Genomic DNA, 14,437 nt, shown 5'->3' with positions numbered 1-14,437 from the left:
TCCTGAGATAGGAGTCTCCAGATGCTTCCCAGCTCCCAGTTGTGTCTTGGGGACAGTTTTACTTCCACTGACTTGTCATTTCTGATCATGTCGTGTTTGTTAGACTGCTGGGGACCAGCTGCCGTGGTTACTGCGAGTCTGCAGTCCCTGCCTCTTATCCTGGAAAGGGGAAAAGCTGAACGAAAAGCAGGGAATCTGGACACTCGTGATAAAAGAGTCAGACTTAGACAAGCAAAAGGCGAAAGGCAGAATTGCCGTTCAAGAGCAAGGGGAATAACAGCCTCCCTGGAGCTCTCCCCACTAATCTGAACAAGGCCCCTCTGGCTCCACAGACAGCAGGATCCTCAGGGACTGCGAGGGCTCAGATCCTGGCGGTGTGCAAGCTGCAGTCTAAATACATCGCAGATCATCTGCATAATTTATTCTTCTGTGAAGAGTTTAATTTATCAGGTCCAATAATAAACTCATAAATCTCCCTTGCCTGTTATCAGGGTTGGGAGAAGATGCTCATATTATAAGCATTTAATTTATCTCCTGAGCTGCTTCCCGAGCAGATCGGTGCCTTTGACGTTACTGGTTGCATATTCCCATGGTCAATGTTCCCCCAGGCCCTCCTCACCTGAGGACAGAAAAGATGGTGCTGGAGAGCCCCAGCTCAGGAGGAGCCCAGGAGGTCGTTGTGCTGGCCCAGATCTGCTCTGGAGGTGAGGGTGGGATGGAGATAGTGTGGAGCCAGGAGGAAGATCCATCCTGCTGGAGACTGAGCAAGACTGGTGCTGGGAGCCACTCTGCATGTCAGAGCCACCCTCTGGGACCGTCTCGCTGCCCTGGCCCCCCTCTGGCACAGTTGCGGGCCGGCTGGGGACCGGCTGCCTGTGCCAAGGGCTGATCCTGCTGGCCATCAGCAGAGCCTGCGGAGGGGCTGCACGGCCTCGACAGGTTTGCTGCTGCTGGTGACTTTGCTTGGTATCCTCATCCACAGAAACCTCCAGATCTGGCTGGGAACTTGCACCATTCCGGGCCTCAGGGGCTTCCTGCGGCAGTGAGCTACACCATCTAGTCACGGGCGGTGTGGAGAAGTATTTCCTTTTCTTAGTGCGAGATCCCACAACATTTTCTGCTGCCCTCATGCTGTGAGATGAAAAGAGCAGAAGCATCGTCTCCTTTCTGCAGACTGTTCAGGATGTTACAGCTTTTTATCTGTGTCCCTTCTTATTTGCCTCCTTCTAAGGCAGCAATCTCTACTCTTTCCTTTCTCTTCTTATGACAGTTTTTCTTGCCCTTTGGTCATTCTTGCCTCCTGTTTCTGAGTCCCCTGGGTTCTGCGTTTCCTCGGGGAGCCCTGGTGGCCATCCTGCACCCGTTAGACGGCTGGGGAGGTACCTATTCCCCACGTGCTCGGTTGTTGCCCATTTTGCTGCCGGTGCTGCCTGCGCTGCCCCAGTGCTCCGATACCGAGGGAGGGTGGTAAAGCGCAGATGATGCTCGGCTGGGTCGGGACAAGGTGCCACTGGGGGCTCACAGCTCAGCTCCCCGGGGCTGTGCCGTGGCTGTGCCAGCAGCTGTCACAACCTGGGGATCTGGTGTGCCTCTGGGGAAGGCTGCTGTGCTCCAGATGGCTGCCACACAGATAGCTCTCTGTCTGATGCTACGCAGAGGCCCAGAGGGTGTGGAGCCGTGCCACCAGGCATGCTGGGGTGTTTGGGTTGTGCCGCCCGTGGTGACATGTAGCTGTAGCCGTGCTGCTCCAGCCCCAACCCACCGCATCCCTGGGCTGAGGCGGTGGGTGAGCTGGGAGCACGAGCTGCTGGAGGTGCCTTTGGCGGACGGGGAGTTCTTGCTCTGCGGCACCACACAACCCACCCCCTCATCTGAGCTTCTTAATCGCAGCAATCGGGTCTCCTGGCACCGCTGGCCGTGGTGGGGCAGGAGGGTTTGGGGCTGGTCAGTGCCCTGGGCTGGCTTTAGACCACGCTCTGTGCTGCAGCGAGGGATTTCAGATGGTGCATGGGTGGGAGGGAGGCTGTGTCGGTGTCCCCCCTCAGGGTGTCACCCCTCAGCCCTAAGCCCTGCAAGGCTGTGCTTGCCAAGGTTCGATGTCCCCGCAGGCACAGCAGCCCCTTGCCCTGCCGCCAGCCCCACTCAGCCTTGGTATTCCCGGTGCTAAGGGTCGTGAGAGAGACTCAGTTGACTGTGGTCACTAAATGTGCAAGCAGGACGCACACATGCCCTGTGCTGTTTTGTTTAGGTCCTACATAAACAGCTGTGGTAGGTTTCCTCTGTTTTCAAGGCTCAGGTGTCCTGTGAGCTTTTCTCAAGAGAGGAGTCAGTGGGGCAGTGGCAGCTGTGTCCGGAGCATCGTGCTGCAGCCCCACTGGGGCCTCGGCAGCATCATTTTACACAGGCACACAATAGCCGCTAAGTTTTCCAGGTGCATCACAGCATCTGTGATCCTTCTGCCAGAGGAGGCTGGAGTATATTTTATAAATGTTTAAAGCCTGGTGGCACCCAGCTGCCCGCGTGTCACACCGAGTGCTCTGCAAGATCGGGATCCCTGCGGCGGCCCCTTCCCCCCGCAGCACCTTGCACTCGCTGACACCAGCTGCAGCACAACGGGCGTGCTCCAAGAAATCCCAAGTCATACATTTTTAATTTTCTACAACAGAGCAGCCATTTCAGCCACTCACCCGGAAAGGATCTTTAATAAGAAGCAAGGAGAGAGAGCATGCACGTTTCCAGCACATACGAGAGCACAGACATTATGGATACCCTTTTCTCTTTCCCTGACTGCCTGTATCTGTTCCTGAATTTAGCCTGGGGCATTTGCCATGTTGTGTTCTGGAGGTGGGCGCAGCTGGGCCCTGGTCCCTTGTTGCTTGTCCCAAACAGAACAAGAGGGTCGACCTTGTGGAGGAGCTGACCCTTAGCATTGCTGGCATTTCAGCTCGAGCCTGCCTCTGCTCTCAGGCTGCATCCTGCCCAGGGCTCTGCCTGGGAGTGGATGAGCCAGGGTGGGAGAGGTGCAGAGGACCCTCTGACCTGGGGTGGGAGAGGTGCAGGGGACCCCCTGACTCAGGGTGGGAGAGGTGCAGAGGACCCGCTGACCCGGGGTGGGAAAAGTACTTGTGGACCCCCCTGACCCATGGGGGCTGTGTCCGCCTCCCCTGGTGCTCTGGCCTGAGCTATTTCCTCGGGAAGCTGCATTGCCCTCGCTGAGGTCTTGCCGAGCCACGCTGTGGGACAGAGGCAGGGGGCTGCCAGTCCCCCAGCCCAGCTGGGCAAGGGGCAGAGCCCCTGTGGCTGTCCTCGGGGGGAGCGGACGTGCCTGTCCATGGGGTGAGGACAGCCCTGCGTGGGCTGGAGGGCTTGGGCGCAGGAGGGCCAGGGACGCTCTGCTGCGGCGGGGTGGCAGGTGGTGGTGACCTTGCCTCTCTTCCCAGTGTCCTGTAGGAGCTTTGCTCTGGGGATGCTCTTGTTCCTAGCCCTGCGGCTTCCGCACCGGGGCTGAGTCTCCTGTCTGCCCGGGGGCTGGGCGTGGGGTGCACTGCACTGATGCTGTCCTTGCTCTCTGTTGTCCGCAGGTTGATGAAGAGGGAGTGCTGTGACCCCGTGCCTGTGACAGTAATTTCAGGTAAGCGCTGTTCTGTCCTTCCCGTTCTGCCATCAGAAGGGCCCTGGGCCTCCCGAGCGCAGGTGGTGGGGAGAGGGCTCGGACTGGTGAGGGCTCTGCAGCGCTGCCCCAGGAGGGGGTGGCCTGTCTGGGGCACTGGGGATGGGGACCTAGCTGTGGTGCTCAGAGGAAGCTGCGTGGAGAGCTGAGGGCAGAAACAAGGCTTGTGAGGGCTGGCAAAGGATGGCAGGGCTCAGGCTGGAGGGGACAGGACGCGCTCAGGCAGGCTGCAGGTAATGCGGCAGCAGTTATGAGTCAGGGGTGGGTCATTGCTACATGATGTGCTTTGAGGAGGCATCAAGAGGAAAGGTCTGGGGGAGACTGGTGAACCAGGCCTGCCTGGGCCCACCCAGCTGGGATCCAGGGTGCCCTCGCTGATGGGATCCCCTCAGGCCCATCCAGCTGGGATCCAGGATCTCTGTCTGGGACAAATACCACTGGTCTTGGAGGTTCCTGGACATCACACTGGCGCGGGTGCTTCTTCCAGTCCTGGCTGCTCAGATGCTGCCTCATGCAATGGGACTTTTTCCTGCCCTGCCTGAGGACGCTGGATCCCCAGCGCTTGTGTAGCTGGTGACCGTGTCACCCCACAGCCGTGCTCAGGGACCGGGTGCTGCATGCAGACCGCTCTACGCACCGGGGCAAGGTCTTGATGGGACCTGGGTGCGAATGTGCAGCACGTTGTGAAAAGCATTTTCTTTGGCTGCACTGAGTCTTTGGGCGTTTAGTGCTGCCTCTGTGGCTGCTGTCAGGCTGGCGTGAGGGGAGTTCAGTGCCATGGCATGAGGCCAGCCAGCTCCAGATGTGCACAGAGAACCTGCAGCACCATTGCTGGCAGGTGCCAGGGCTCATGTGCCACAAAGGGAATCAGAGCAATGGTGGGTTGCCAGGCCGAGGGCAGGGGCAGCGCATGCATCCTCCCAGGGCACCGAATGGATGTGGGCAGGGGAGGACGCAGCAGCTGCTTGCTGTGACTGTGGTAGGGCCAGAGCCTGGCTCCGAGAGAGAAAAGCTACACTAGGGACAGGGAAGCATGAGGGACAACAAGGGAGAGGGGAGCAGGGAAACTACTGCCCACAGCTGGGGGAGAAACAGCTTGAGCTGCAGGACACACTGGGGAAAGGCAGGGGAGAGATGTCCCGTGGGAGTGGGAGACGGCAAATGACAAACGTCTGCCCATGATCTGGGGCTGGTCTGTCCCCTACCTGCCTTACATTCTTTGCTTGATGGTGGACGCAGTCTCCTGCCCTGAGTCCTGCGCTGCCCTGGCCTCTGCGTGCTCCTCTGAACAGCCTTCTGGTGCCCAGCACAGACCCCAGCCCCTACCTGGCACAGTGTGGGCTGGTTCCTGCCAATGGAGCCTCTGACTGACGCTGTTCCTGCTCCAGGTGTGCACACCTGGGTGTGTTCCCACGTACTGCTCGCCATGCACCAGTGCACCCAGTGCTGGGACTTGCAGGGGAGCAGGACTCCAGCTTTTGCCCCCGTCCCCAGGCTGTGACCTGCCAACCCCTGCACTGCAGACATTTGCCGTGTCCCACCCCCGGGCAGGGACCCCGTGCACGTGCACACCATATGGACACCTCTGTGGGGCTGGGGCTCAGACAGTCCCAGCCTCACCCAGCCCCTTCTCCCTGTGCACTAGGCAGGCCGAGCCCTGGCGTGCAGCAAGCTGTGCATGTCAAATTTCAGGGTGAAGGCTTGGAAACCAGAGGATGAAACAAAGGAAACATCAAATGCTAATGCACAAGAATAGTGGGTGCTTTTTCTGGCTTCAGTAGGCTCCTTTCAGAGCCTGCAGCTTCATTCCAGGACCCCTGAAACGCATCGCCACTTCACCTTGTAAATTCCCCAGATAATTCGGGCTGCCCGTGTGGGGCTGGCTGCGCTGCGTGGGCCGAGCGTGTGGGCTGTGCTGCGTGTTTCCGCGCAGGGCTGGCTGCGCTGTGTGGGCTGCGCTGCGTGGGCTGCGCTGCGTCTTTCCGTGCAGGGGAGTCGCTGTGCCATGCTGTGCCATGCTGTGCCGTGCCATGCTGTGCCGTGCTGCACCAGGCAGTTCAGGGCTGGGGAGCTGCGGTGCCGCGAGGGGCACTTCCCCGCAGGGCTGCGGGGCTGTGCCAGTTGTCTCAGCACAGGCTGCCAGTGCAGGGCAGGTGCAGTCTTGGAATATGTGCGGTGGGGATGAATTGTGTTTGTACTGAGATGTGGGCATTGATCCAAGCTACTCTTCTGCTGGCTCGTGTGTTCAGTGAAGTCAGTCCTGCGTGGTCCCAGAGCACATCCATGACTGGCAGGGCTCAAATCTGATTGCTGTGGCAGCATCATTTCTGAACACTTGCAGCAGATCACTCCACAGAAGACAGTGCTCTGACCTGGTCCTCATCGTTCTGCTGCAGAACAGCAGATGCCAGTGGGAGCAGGGCCCCGTGGAGCTGGGCTTGGCGAAGGCAATCCCTGTTGCACAGCTTTGTTCCTAGCCCTGTAGGGGAAGGACCTTCCTTCCCTGCTACAGCAGGAGCCCAAGTCTGTGGGACATGGGGAGGCTTCTGGGCATCTGTGGGAGGCTGTGGCTGAGCCAGGAGCCCGGCTCCATCCTCTCCGCTCTGTCCCCACCGTGGCTGCCGGCTGGCAGCTGCCTGGAGCCTCTTCCCCGACTCCTGCCAGTGCAGCAGCTCTGCCCTGTGCTGCCTCTGCACGGTGGCATGGCGGGAGGCAGTGCCGGGCATGGTGCACGCAGGGGAGGGATGCCGGAGAGGTGATTAGCGTCTCTGTCCCAGACAAACAGATGGAGGCAGCGTTATCCTATTACCTAAGGGCTAAGCGGGAGAAGCTGAGCGGTGTGTTCAGGCTGGCTGGTCAGTGGGCGCTCTGGGCTTCTGCGGCGGCAGGATGTTTTTCTGGGGTGGCAGCCACCCCGACGCCAGCTCTGGATAGTGTCCACACCGGGCAGCACCGAGTCCCTGGGAACAGGGTCAGGTACATGCTTCGAGACATGGGGTCAGCACGGCAGCCCTGGACCCTGTGTGCCGCTGCCTGGAGCTTTGGCAGGGGGGCCAGGGCAGCTGCAAAGCTGGGGTGCTGGGGCAATGCAGGGGCTGAGCGAGAGGACGGTGATGGGACCTGTCTGGTGGCGATGGTGAGGGGGCAGTAGGTCTTGGCAGCAGCAGGGCTGTCCATGTTGCTTTGTGGATTGTGTAATTCCTGGGGGTCCTCGGGTTTCTTGCTTCTTGCCGTGTCGTGCTCCTCCTAAGCTGGAGCCTGGAGGGTGGAGGAATGGCGCAGGGCAGTCCTGAAGTCGGTGCAGCCCTACAGCTGTGCAGGATGGCACGCTGGGTCAGCCTGTGCCATGGCATCACCCACACGTCCAGGGGCTGTGCTGCCATGGGTCTGTGCCTGCTGCCCGCTGTGCAGGGACACAGAGGTGCTTGTGGAGATGAGGGTGGGAGGTGTGGGAACTTAATGCTTGGGTTTCTTTGTCCTTGGCTGTATCACCTTCCTGGGCTGTGGTTACCTGCAGTTGTGCCCAGCGGTGGTGTGGGGAGATGGAGGGAGCAGATATGCTTTCTGCCAGCCTGTCCGTGGTGGGGCAGGCTCCAGGGGCTTGTTCACCCTGGCTGCGTCCTCAACGTGTGTCGACCCAGGCACGCTCCTCTCCTGCATCGGTGGGCTGAGAGCGTGTGTGTTTGTGGTCCTTATGCTCTGGGTCCACAGGAGGAGCTGATGGGGACGGGAGGGATGCCAGTGACTTGTGGGACGGGAAGAGATGCCAGTCCACCTGGTACACACCTCTGGGCAGAGGTGTCTATGGCCAGGCTGGTCCACAGGACTCTGGAAGGGTCTGACTCCCTGCTCTGGTCTCGGTGGTGATTGCCAACTGCTCTCATGGTACTGTGGGTGGTGCAGTGCTGCCAGTGAGGAGATGTCTGTCCCTGTCCCTGCTGGTCCCACACGGCAGCGTGACCTGCTGATGGGGCGGGCGTCAGGCTGCAACGTGGGTGCAGGATCGGGGACCCCAACTGGGGTGCACAGGGCCTCGCACGTGCTCTGTGAGAGCGTGTAGCTGTGGTTACCAAGGTGACTGTTAAGTGATGTTCCTATGGCTACGTACCGCTCCAGCTCAGAGTTACTGCGGGGGGAGTGTACGAAACCCCCAGGATACCCGGTGCCTCCTGGTGAGGCTGTTCTCATTGCAACCATCCCCTGGCTCCTGCTCCCGAGACACCTTCCTGGAGTGGGAGAGGCTGCATGGGCAGCTCTCGGTGCTGAGCTGCCCCACGGGCCATGGGCTCTGCAGACCCTGAGGGCCTGGGGCTGGACCAGCTGCACGCTGTCCCTGCCCGGATCTCCATGCCCGGCAGGGAAGGACCTGTGGTTTGCAGACAGTGCTGTTGGGACAGGCTTGGGTCAGGCCTTGCGTGGTGATGGGGCTCTGGGGACACCCTCTGCACTAGAACAGCTGGCACCACATCCCTGGAGGCCTCCATTAGTGGTGTCAGCTGCTGTGAGCACGTGGAGCCCATGGTTCCCAGCTGTGTCACAGGGGAATAGGTCCTGCAAGCTTCAAAGTCTTCAGCCACCTCTGCCTTTCCCCAGGCTCTGTTCTCCCTTTGGCAGGGTGCCCCCTGAGGTGGGGTCCTGTGGGGACAGGCTGGGGTACTGCATGACCTCTGCTGTACAGGGAGGGGCGAGGGCAGCGTGGGAGGAAGGACTGTGGTCACTGATGCTTTGCCGGGAACTGGGACAGATGCGGGAGGGGGCTGCAGGGTGGGACGCAACGGGGATGGAGAAGAACCTGGGGAGAGCTGAGACATGTGTCAGTTGGAGAGGGGAAGGGGGTGTCTGGGAAGTGATTCTCCACTCTGGATTTGTACTGGAGTGAGCCCAGGCTGGGAGGCTTGAGGGACTGTCCTCAGGTGGGCAGTGTCCCCGTGGTGCTGGCTGTGGCCAGGGCAGCTGCTTGCATCTTGGTGCTGCTGCGGGAGCCTGGAGCCCCGCACAGAGATGCTCTCCTGGCGGGCAGCTAAGGATGCACAGAGCCCAGGGATTGAGGCTGGGATGCTACAAACCCCAGACTGCCTGAGAGTTAGCTGTTCCTGTGCAAGACCAGGAGCTGGCTGGCTCCGAGGGTGTGGAAGCAGCCAGAGTACAAGGAGCAGACCCCGGGGAGGTGAGCGTGTGACAGAAACCTGGATTTGAGAGGCCACGCATATGACCAGGGCTGTGTGTACAGTCTTATAGAGCTGGGTTACAGACTTTCCACCCGAGCCCCTCATTCCTGCCCTTGTGTCATTGTTCATTGCCACTTCTGCTTTACAGGAACCGCTACAGCTGTGAGCTGCTCCTGCTAAAAGCCATCAGGACAAAATGGGCTTGGTTTTAACCTGGGCCGGCTGGCAGCATGGGCTGCCTGTGTGTCTGCGTGTCCAGCCCGGGGGTGGAAGTGCGTGCACAGGGGTCGGGGCAAGGACCAAACCGTTGTGTTCCAACATTGCTGCTGCGATGTCTGTGTTGTGCAGCCTCAGCATGCGCGTCCTGTCCTGCCCGCCACACTGCTGTCCTATCTGCCCAGCTTGCCAAGGGAAGGGGGAACGTGGCCAGGCAGCAGGCAGGGCTGAGCCTGGCAGTGGCCGTGCTGCCCCGAGCCACAGTCAGGGCTGTGTGGCCAGTGCCCAGTACCAGATAGCACTGTGCCCGGTGTGGGGACTGCAGGGACAGAGAGAGGGTTTGCTGGCCTGTGCTCCTGCCTCGTGGCTGGAAGCAGCCCGTGGGCACTGCTCCTCCGCCCTGGGAGCTGGGGGGCCTGGCTGGGGCTGTCAGCTCCTGCTCTGCCCTGTGCAGGCTGGCAGGGAGCTCTGCTGCCCATCAGGCCACCTCCGAGGGGTCTGTCCCCTTCCTGCAAGGGCGGCAGTCCTGTGTCCCCCACGGGTGATGGGGCAGGGACGGGGCAGGTGGTGCAGCCGTGTCCTGGAGACAGGGATGCATGACGCTGTGGGAGGTGGGCAGATGGGAGTCCGTGCAGGGCTGTGACCTGCAGGACGCATACATGTGTTGCGGCAGAGATTGCCACCATCTGTCCCGTTGACCTAGAGTCGTCTCCAGCTGGGACAGTGGCAGGAGTGAGCAGAAAGCCTTTGCTTTGGCCGAGTGGGGCTGCCGCACGGCTAGGCTGGCAGGGAATTGGCTGCTGTGGTTTTGCAGCGCTGCACTCGCTGGTGGCCAAGCAGCGGGTTCCTCTCCTGCAGCTGTGCACAGTGGATGTAGGTAGATGGTGAGGGGCTGTGGGACTACAGCGCAACTGTTAAGGACAACTCTTGGGAACCCCTGTGCCAAAGGCTATTGCCCCAGAACTCTGCAGACAGGACCCACAAGTGCATGTGCTGGGGGAGTTTGGGGGGTGCCCCCGCCCCTCTGCTGGGCACTCAGAGACACAGATGAGCCCTGGTGTTCCCAGCCCTGCGCTGCGTGGGTGTAGGATGCTGCTCCTTATCCCTCTGCTCCTCACTGGGCTGAGCACCGCCCCGCTGTCACCCTGGGAGAGCCCAGCACTGGTGCAGCGGGTTTGCTCCCGAGAGCGGTGCGTCGCGGGACTTGCCCTTTAATCATCTGCACATCCCCAGTGGCCCACTAACCCTGGCAAATGGGGAGAGGGAAAATCAATTGGCAGGAGAATTACCCGTCAGGCGTAGGACGCTGCGGCCACACGCAGGCTGATCAATGAGCACTGCTCCCTCTCCCTCTCCTCGTTAGCTCTGTGTATCCTGATGCTCAGTCTGGGGCCGCAGTAAGCGCAGTCCTGCCCCTGCCTGCATGGGTCGGTTCTGGAGGACACGGGCAGTGGTGGCAAAGGACAAGGCTGGGCTGGTACAGACTGCTTTGTGCTCCCTGTCACGTGGGGCTGGGACGGCGCCACGGCAAACAGCGGGGCCAACGGACCTGCTTGATAAGCAATGAGGACGGCCCCAGCATCGCAGAGCCCTGGCTCTGGGCACGGAGCTGGCAGGGTACCAAGGGCCAGCCCTGGGTCGGGGGCGAGCTGGCCCGTGGGAGCCCCAGACTGCCAACACCTGACGCGGGGCACTGAGCTCAGGCCTCACGGTGGGGGCAGCGCAGCACAGTCCCTCCCGCCCCCCGTCCCCCCCGCGGAGGCCACTGTGCCTTCCACAGTGTTTGCAACCATCGACCGTGCATTCCAGCTGCAGCCACAGCCACCCCTGGTAAATCAGTAACGTCTGGCCTGTGTGAGACGACGACTCTGCTTGTCCCATGGGCATTGCCAGCCAAGCGAAAGCGGAGGCTCCCCGCTTCTTTGAGGTGAGGGCTTGACTCCGTGCAGCCGCGTGGGAGGGTCGGGGGCTCTGGGCAGGGCTGTTAAACTCGACCAAGGGCTCCCTGGTTGTGGGAGGGCTTGGAGGTGGCAAGGAGCTTGCACAGCACCTGCACGCAGAGCTGGGGCCAGGCTCGGTGCCGTTGCAGGAGCAGATCCTGGGATGCTGTGGGAGCTGCTGGAGCAGGCGTTGGGTCTGGTCTCTGGAGGGGCAGGCATGGCCTGGGCTCCGCGGCCGTGTCTGCAGGGTCTGGCAGAGCAGGGTTGATGCCGGTGCAGGTGGGTGGGCATGCTGCCCTGTCCCCGATGCAGCTGCCTGGGTGCTGATCTGGAGTGAGTCGGGTGAAGTCTGTCCCAGTCGGCACTGGCTGTACCCCAACAGCTCTTCCTGCTGCCACCACCACAGCCCCTGCGTGCAGGGCTGTTCCCAGTGATCCTGGCTGTGACAGCCCGGTGTGCTGCTCTCTGCACCCACCCTGGCAGCGACACCCCAGCAGGGTGCCGGATCTCCCCTTGCCCCAGACTCGTGTCACTGCTGTATCCCCCCACAGCCCTGGTGTGGCACGGGGACCTGCCGCAGCTGGCGCCCTGCTGGCGTGTGGCCGTGCGGGAGAGCTGGGGGGGGTGTTCTTCTCCCATACATCGGCATGACCCAGGTACCTGCTCCCTGCTGAGTTGGTGCTGCACGAGCTCCAGGAGAGCAGGACTCGTGCTAGAGCAGCTGCCTGCAGGCTCCTGTGCCGTGCCCGAAGCACCAGCCCTTGCTGGGCTGGCACACCTGGGGATGTGGTGAGCCAGATGCTCCCATGCTTGTGTGTCTCCAGAGACCTTGTTCCTCAAAGGGCTGGGCCTTTCTGGAGTCACAGAGTCACTGGGCAAGTGAGTGGAGAGGTGAAGCCCGAGGCAGGGCACAGCAGGAAAGCAGGCGCTGGAAAGAAGAGGGAATTTAATCCTGATCCGTCCAGGGAAAACTGCCAGTCCCAGGCAGGCTGCGTTGCTTGCTGTAGTAGAGTGGTGCTCAGAAGTTTCTGCAAGACAGTGTGGCTGGGTGCAGGGTAACCCACTCGGGTGCTTGTGGCCATGATGGCTGGGTGGCCAGCAACCCCCGCAGAGGAAGATGCAGAAGGTGTGCAGTTCTGCTTTGCCCCCATGCTGAGACTTGTAAGATCTCACTCAATTCTGGAAAGACTGTCGCTGTTGCTGTTGAGGTGTCAGCTGCTATTATCCTTGTTTCGTTTCCAGTGCTCCCTAGCAGACTTAGCATCCGTGGGGCTGTGGCTGGGGTGGGAGCTGAGACCTGCCTGCAATGCGCGCTCTGGGTGACGAGGGTTTTGAAGCCTGGAAAGGCACGAGCCACGCACAGGACTCCTTTGGAAGCGCATTATTTTGTGTCCCTATGAATCCAACCTGACACTGGTCCCTGTGACTGAGGCCCTTCCTGAGTCTGTCAGTCCCTCCAAGTGTGTCCCTGGGGAGAGGGGTCTGCTGTGCAGGAGGAGACCATGTATGCGACACTTGTTTAGCCTGCAAAGTGAAGTCTGAGTGTGCATCTAATTGCTGCCTGTGATACGTATATAAATACTTACATAAACAAAGGAGGAGAGAAGAGCTGCACAGGCTAACAGACAATGCTGACGCAAGAGTAGGGTAAACTAGCCGTGAATGCGTGGGCTAGAAATTAGGCCATTTCTAACCATCACAGCAAAGAAGGGTCTGAAACAGCCTTCCAGGAAGAGGAGAGAGAGCGAGAGGAGCCCTGGGGGCTCGAGTTTGGTAAGGGGATTTCGGATGCAGCAGCCCTGTCCCTGAGAATGGAAGGAGCAGCCTCCCACCCTCCCACAGCGCCGGACTCTCCTCCCAGGCTGCGGGACCTGATGCCGATGCTGACAACAGGCACAGGTCTTTTCCCCCGTCTCTGCTGGCTGCAGCACCTTCCCTTCTCCTGGGGCGGAGCCAGCTTGCCCCGTCTCAGGAGCAGTTCCAGCCGGCACCCCTGCTGCTGCATGCCTTGGTTTCTTCTTCCTGCCCTTTTCATGCCCTGGGGATGCTCATCTTGCACAGATCTTACCTGTTGCACCTTTCTAGGTCCCACCACTGTGGTGCTAGCACTACATTTCCCATGATCCTCCCAGACGGATGCCTTCCCTCCAGAGGAAGAGTAATTCAGTGATATGCTGAGTGACGGCCATGGTTCTGTGTTACCTCTAACCCAGGGGAGACCTGGAGCACCGATGTGGAGCTCTGAAGACGCCAGAGTGGTGTTCATCAGCGTGGTGTGGGCTGAGCCCCATGGCATGGCTGCCCTCGGTGGCGGGATTTGTGAGGGATGGCAGGGAAGGTGGCTTAGACTCTGTAACACCAGGAATGGTGGAGAGTGGGGCAGGCAATCTGGGCGCCCTTTTTCTCACAGTGTAGGAGGTAAAGATCACTAGACTTCACAACCTCTTGTGAGGGTTATGGCAGAGTATTTGGAAATCCAAATAAACTGCTCTACTCTGGGTTTCACTTGTCGGTGCTCCTGGTAACACGTGCAGGGAGCTCCACTAGACTAGTGAGGCGTGACTTTCTTTGATGGAAGCATTACTGATTTGTTCCTGTCACTATAAAATCTTCTTGAAAGATTTTGTAACTCACTTTGATGATTTTTCATCCATTTTTCCTGGTGTTAGAATAAGACTCATTGGATTATAATTTCTAAGATACTCAACTTGTATTTTTTTTCAAGTGATTTTTTCTCTCAGCAGAGAAGTTGATTTAATAAGAGAAAATGAATGTGAATGACTGTGCAAGTCTGTAATGGAGTTTCGGGGGTGGGGGTGGCCGGTGCATTTTTCCAACCATTCACAGTTGTGTCTTAAACATTATTGGGACCTAATGAGGTACCAGAAGATTGGGAAAAAAAGCAAGAATAATCCTGACAATTACCCTCTGGAGCATTTAATTTCTCCCCCTAGTGAAATAACAAGACAGAAAAAAAGGAAAGAAATAAAATCAATGAATGGCACTGTTGGAACAGAAGTACAGGCGGCAGACTGCAGGCACAGGCTCCGATGGGTGCCGCTGCCAGGCTGGCAGAGGGAGATTTGTCCCCAAGAGGCCACGAGCCAGCGCCGCCTCTGCCCGCTGGGACGCCCCGGCTGTGGGATTGGTTTAAGGGGTAGATCCTGTCCCGCTCGGTTTGTCACCGTAGGGTGGTACGTGAGGGTGGCTGAAGCTGTGCTGGCTGAGGCAACATGAGGGGACAGTTGTGGCATTGCATTCATTTAAATCCCCGTGCAGTCGTGTGTCGGAGGGGGGAAGGCAGCGGGTGGGAGCCAGGCCCCTCTGTGGCGGTGCACGTGCAGGAGAAAGTTGCAGCATTTGGGGGCTTTTGTGCAGAACGGTACCCGCTGCCAGCAAGGCACGGGCACGGCTGCGGAGAGGTGATGGTCAGAACTCGGCAT

General features: G+C 59.7%; 1 protein-coding gene across 4 annotated transcripts in view; it reads left to right on the top strand.

Moving 5' to 3' along the window:
• SHANK3 (SH3 and multiple ankyrin repeat domains 3) overlaps positions 1-14,437 on the top strand; it is a 383,847-nt gene that overhangs the window by 6,392 nt on the left and 363,018 nt on the right. For 3 of the 4 annotated variants that reach the window (XM_054200170.1, XM_054200186.1, XM_054200177.1), the window contains exon 2: positions 3,582-3,631. Coding sequence is in view for 1 of the 4 variants with exons in the window: in XM_054200161.1 (XP_054056136.1) it covers positions 10,934-10,981 (48 nt within the window). In the remaining 3 variants the exon portion in view is untranslated. Of the gene's footprint in view, positions 1-3,581; positions 3,632-10,711; positions 10,982-14,437 lie in introns of those variants that run through there. The other variant, XM_054200161.1, reaches the window with a different exon arrangement.

The sequence above is a fragment of the Rissa tridactyla genome, chromosome 1, assembly GCF_028500815.1.
Source record: "Rissa tridactyla isolate bRisTri1 chromosome 1, bRisTri1.patW.cur.20221130, whole genome shotgun sequence".
Classification (NCBI taxonomy): Eukaryota; Metazoa; Chordata; class Aves; order Charadriiformes; family Laridae; genus Rissa; species Rissa tridactyla.
This window is presented reverse-complemented; position numbering and strand designations above follow the sequence as displayed.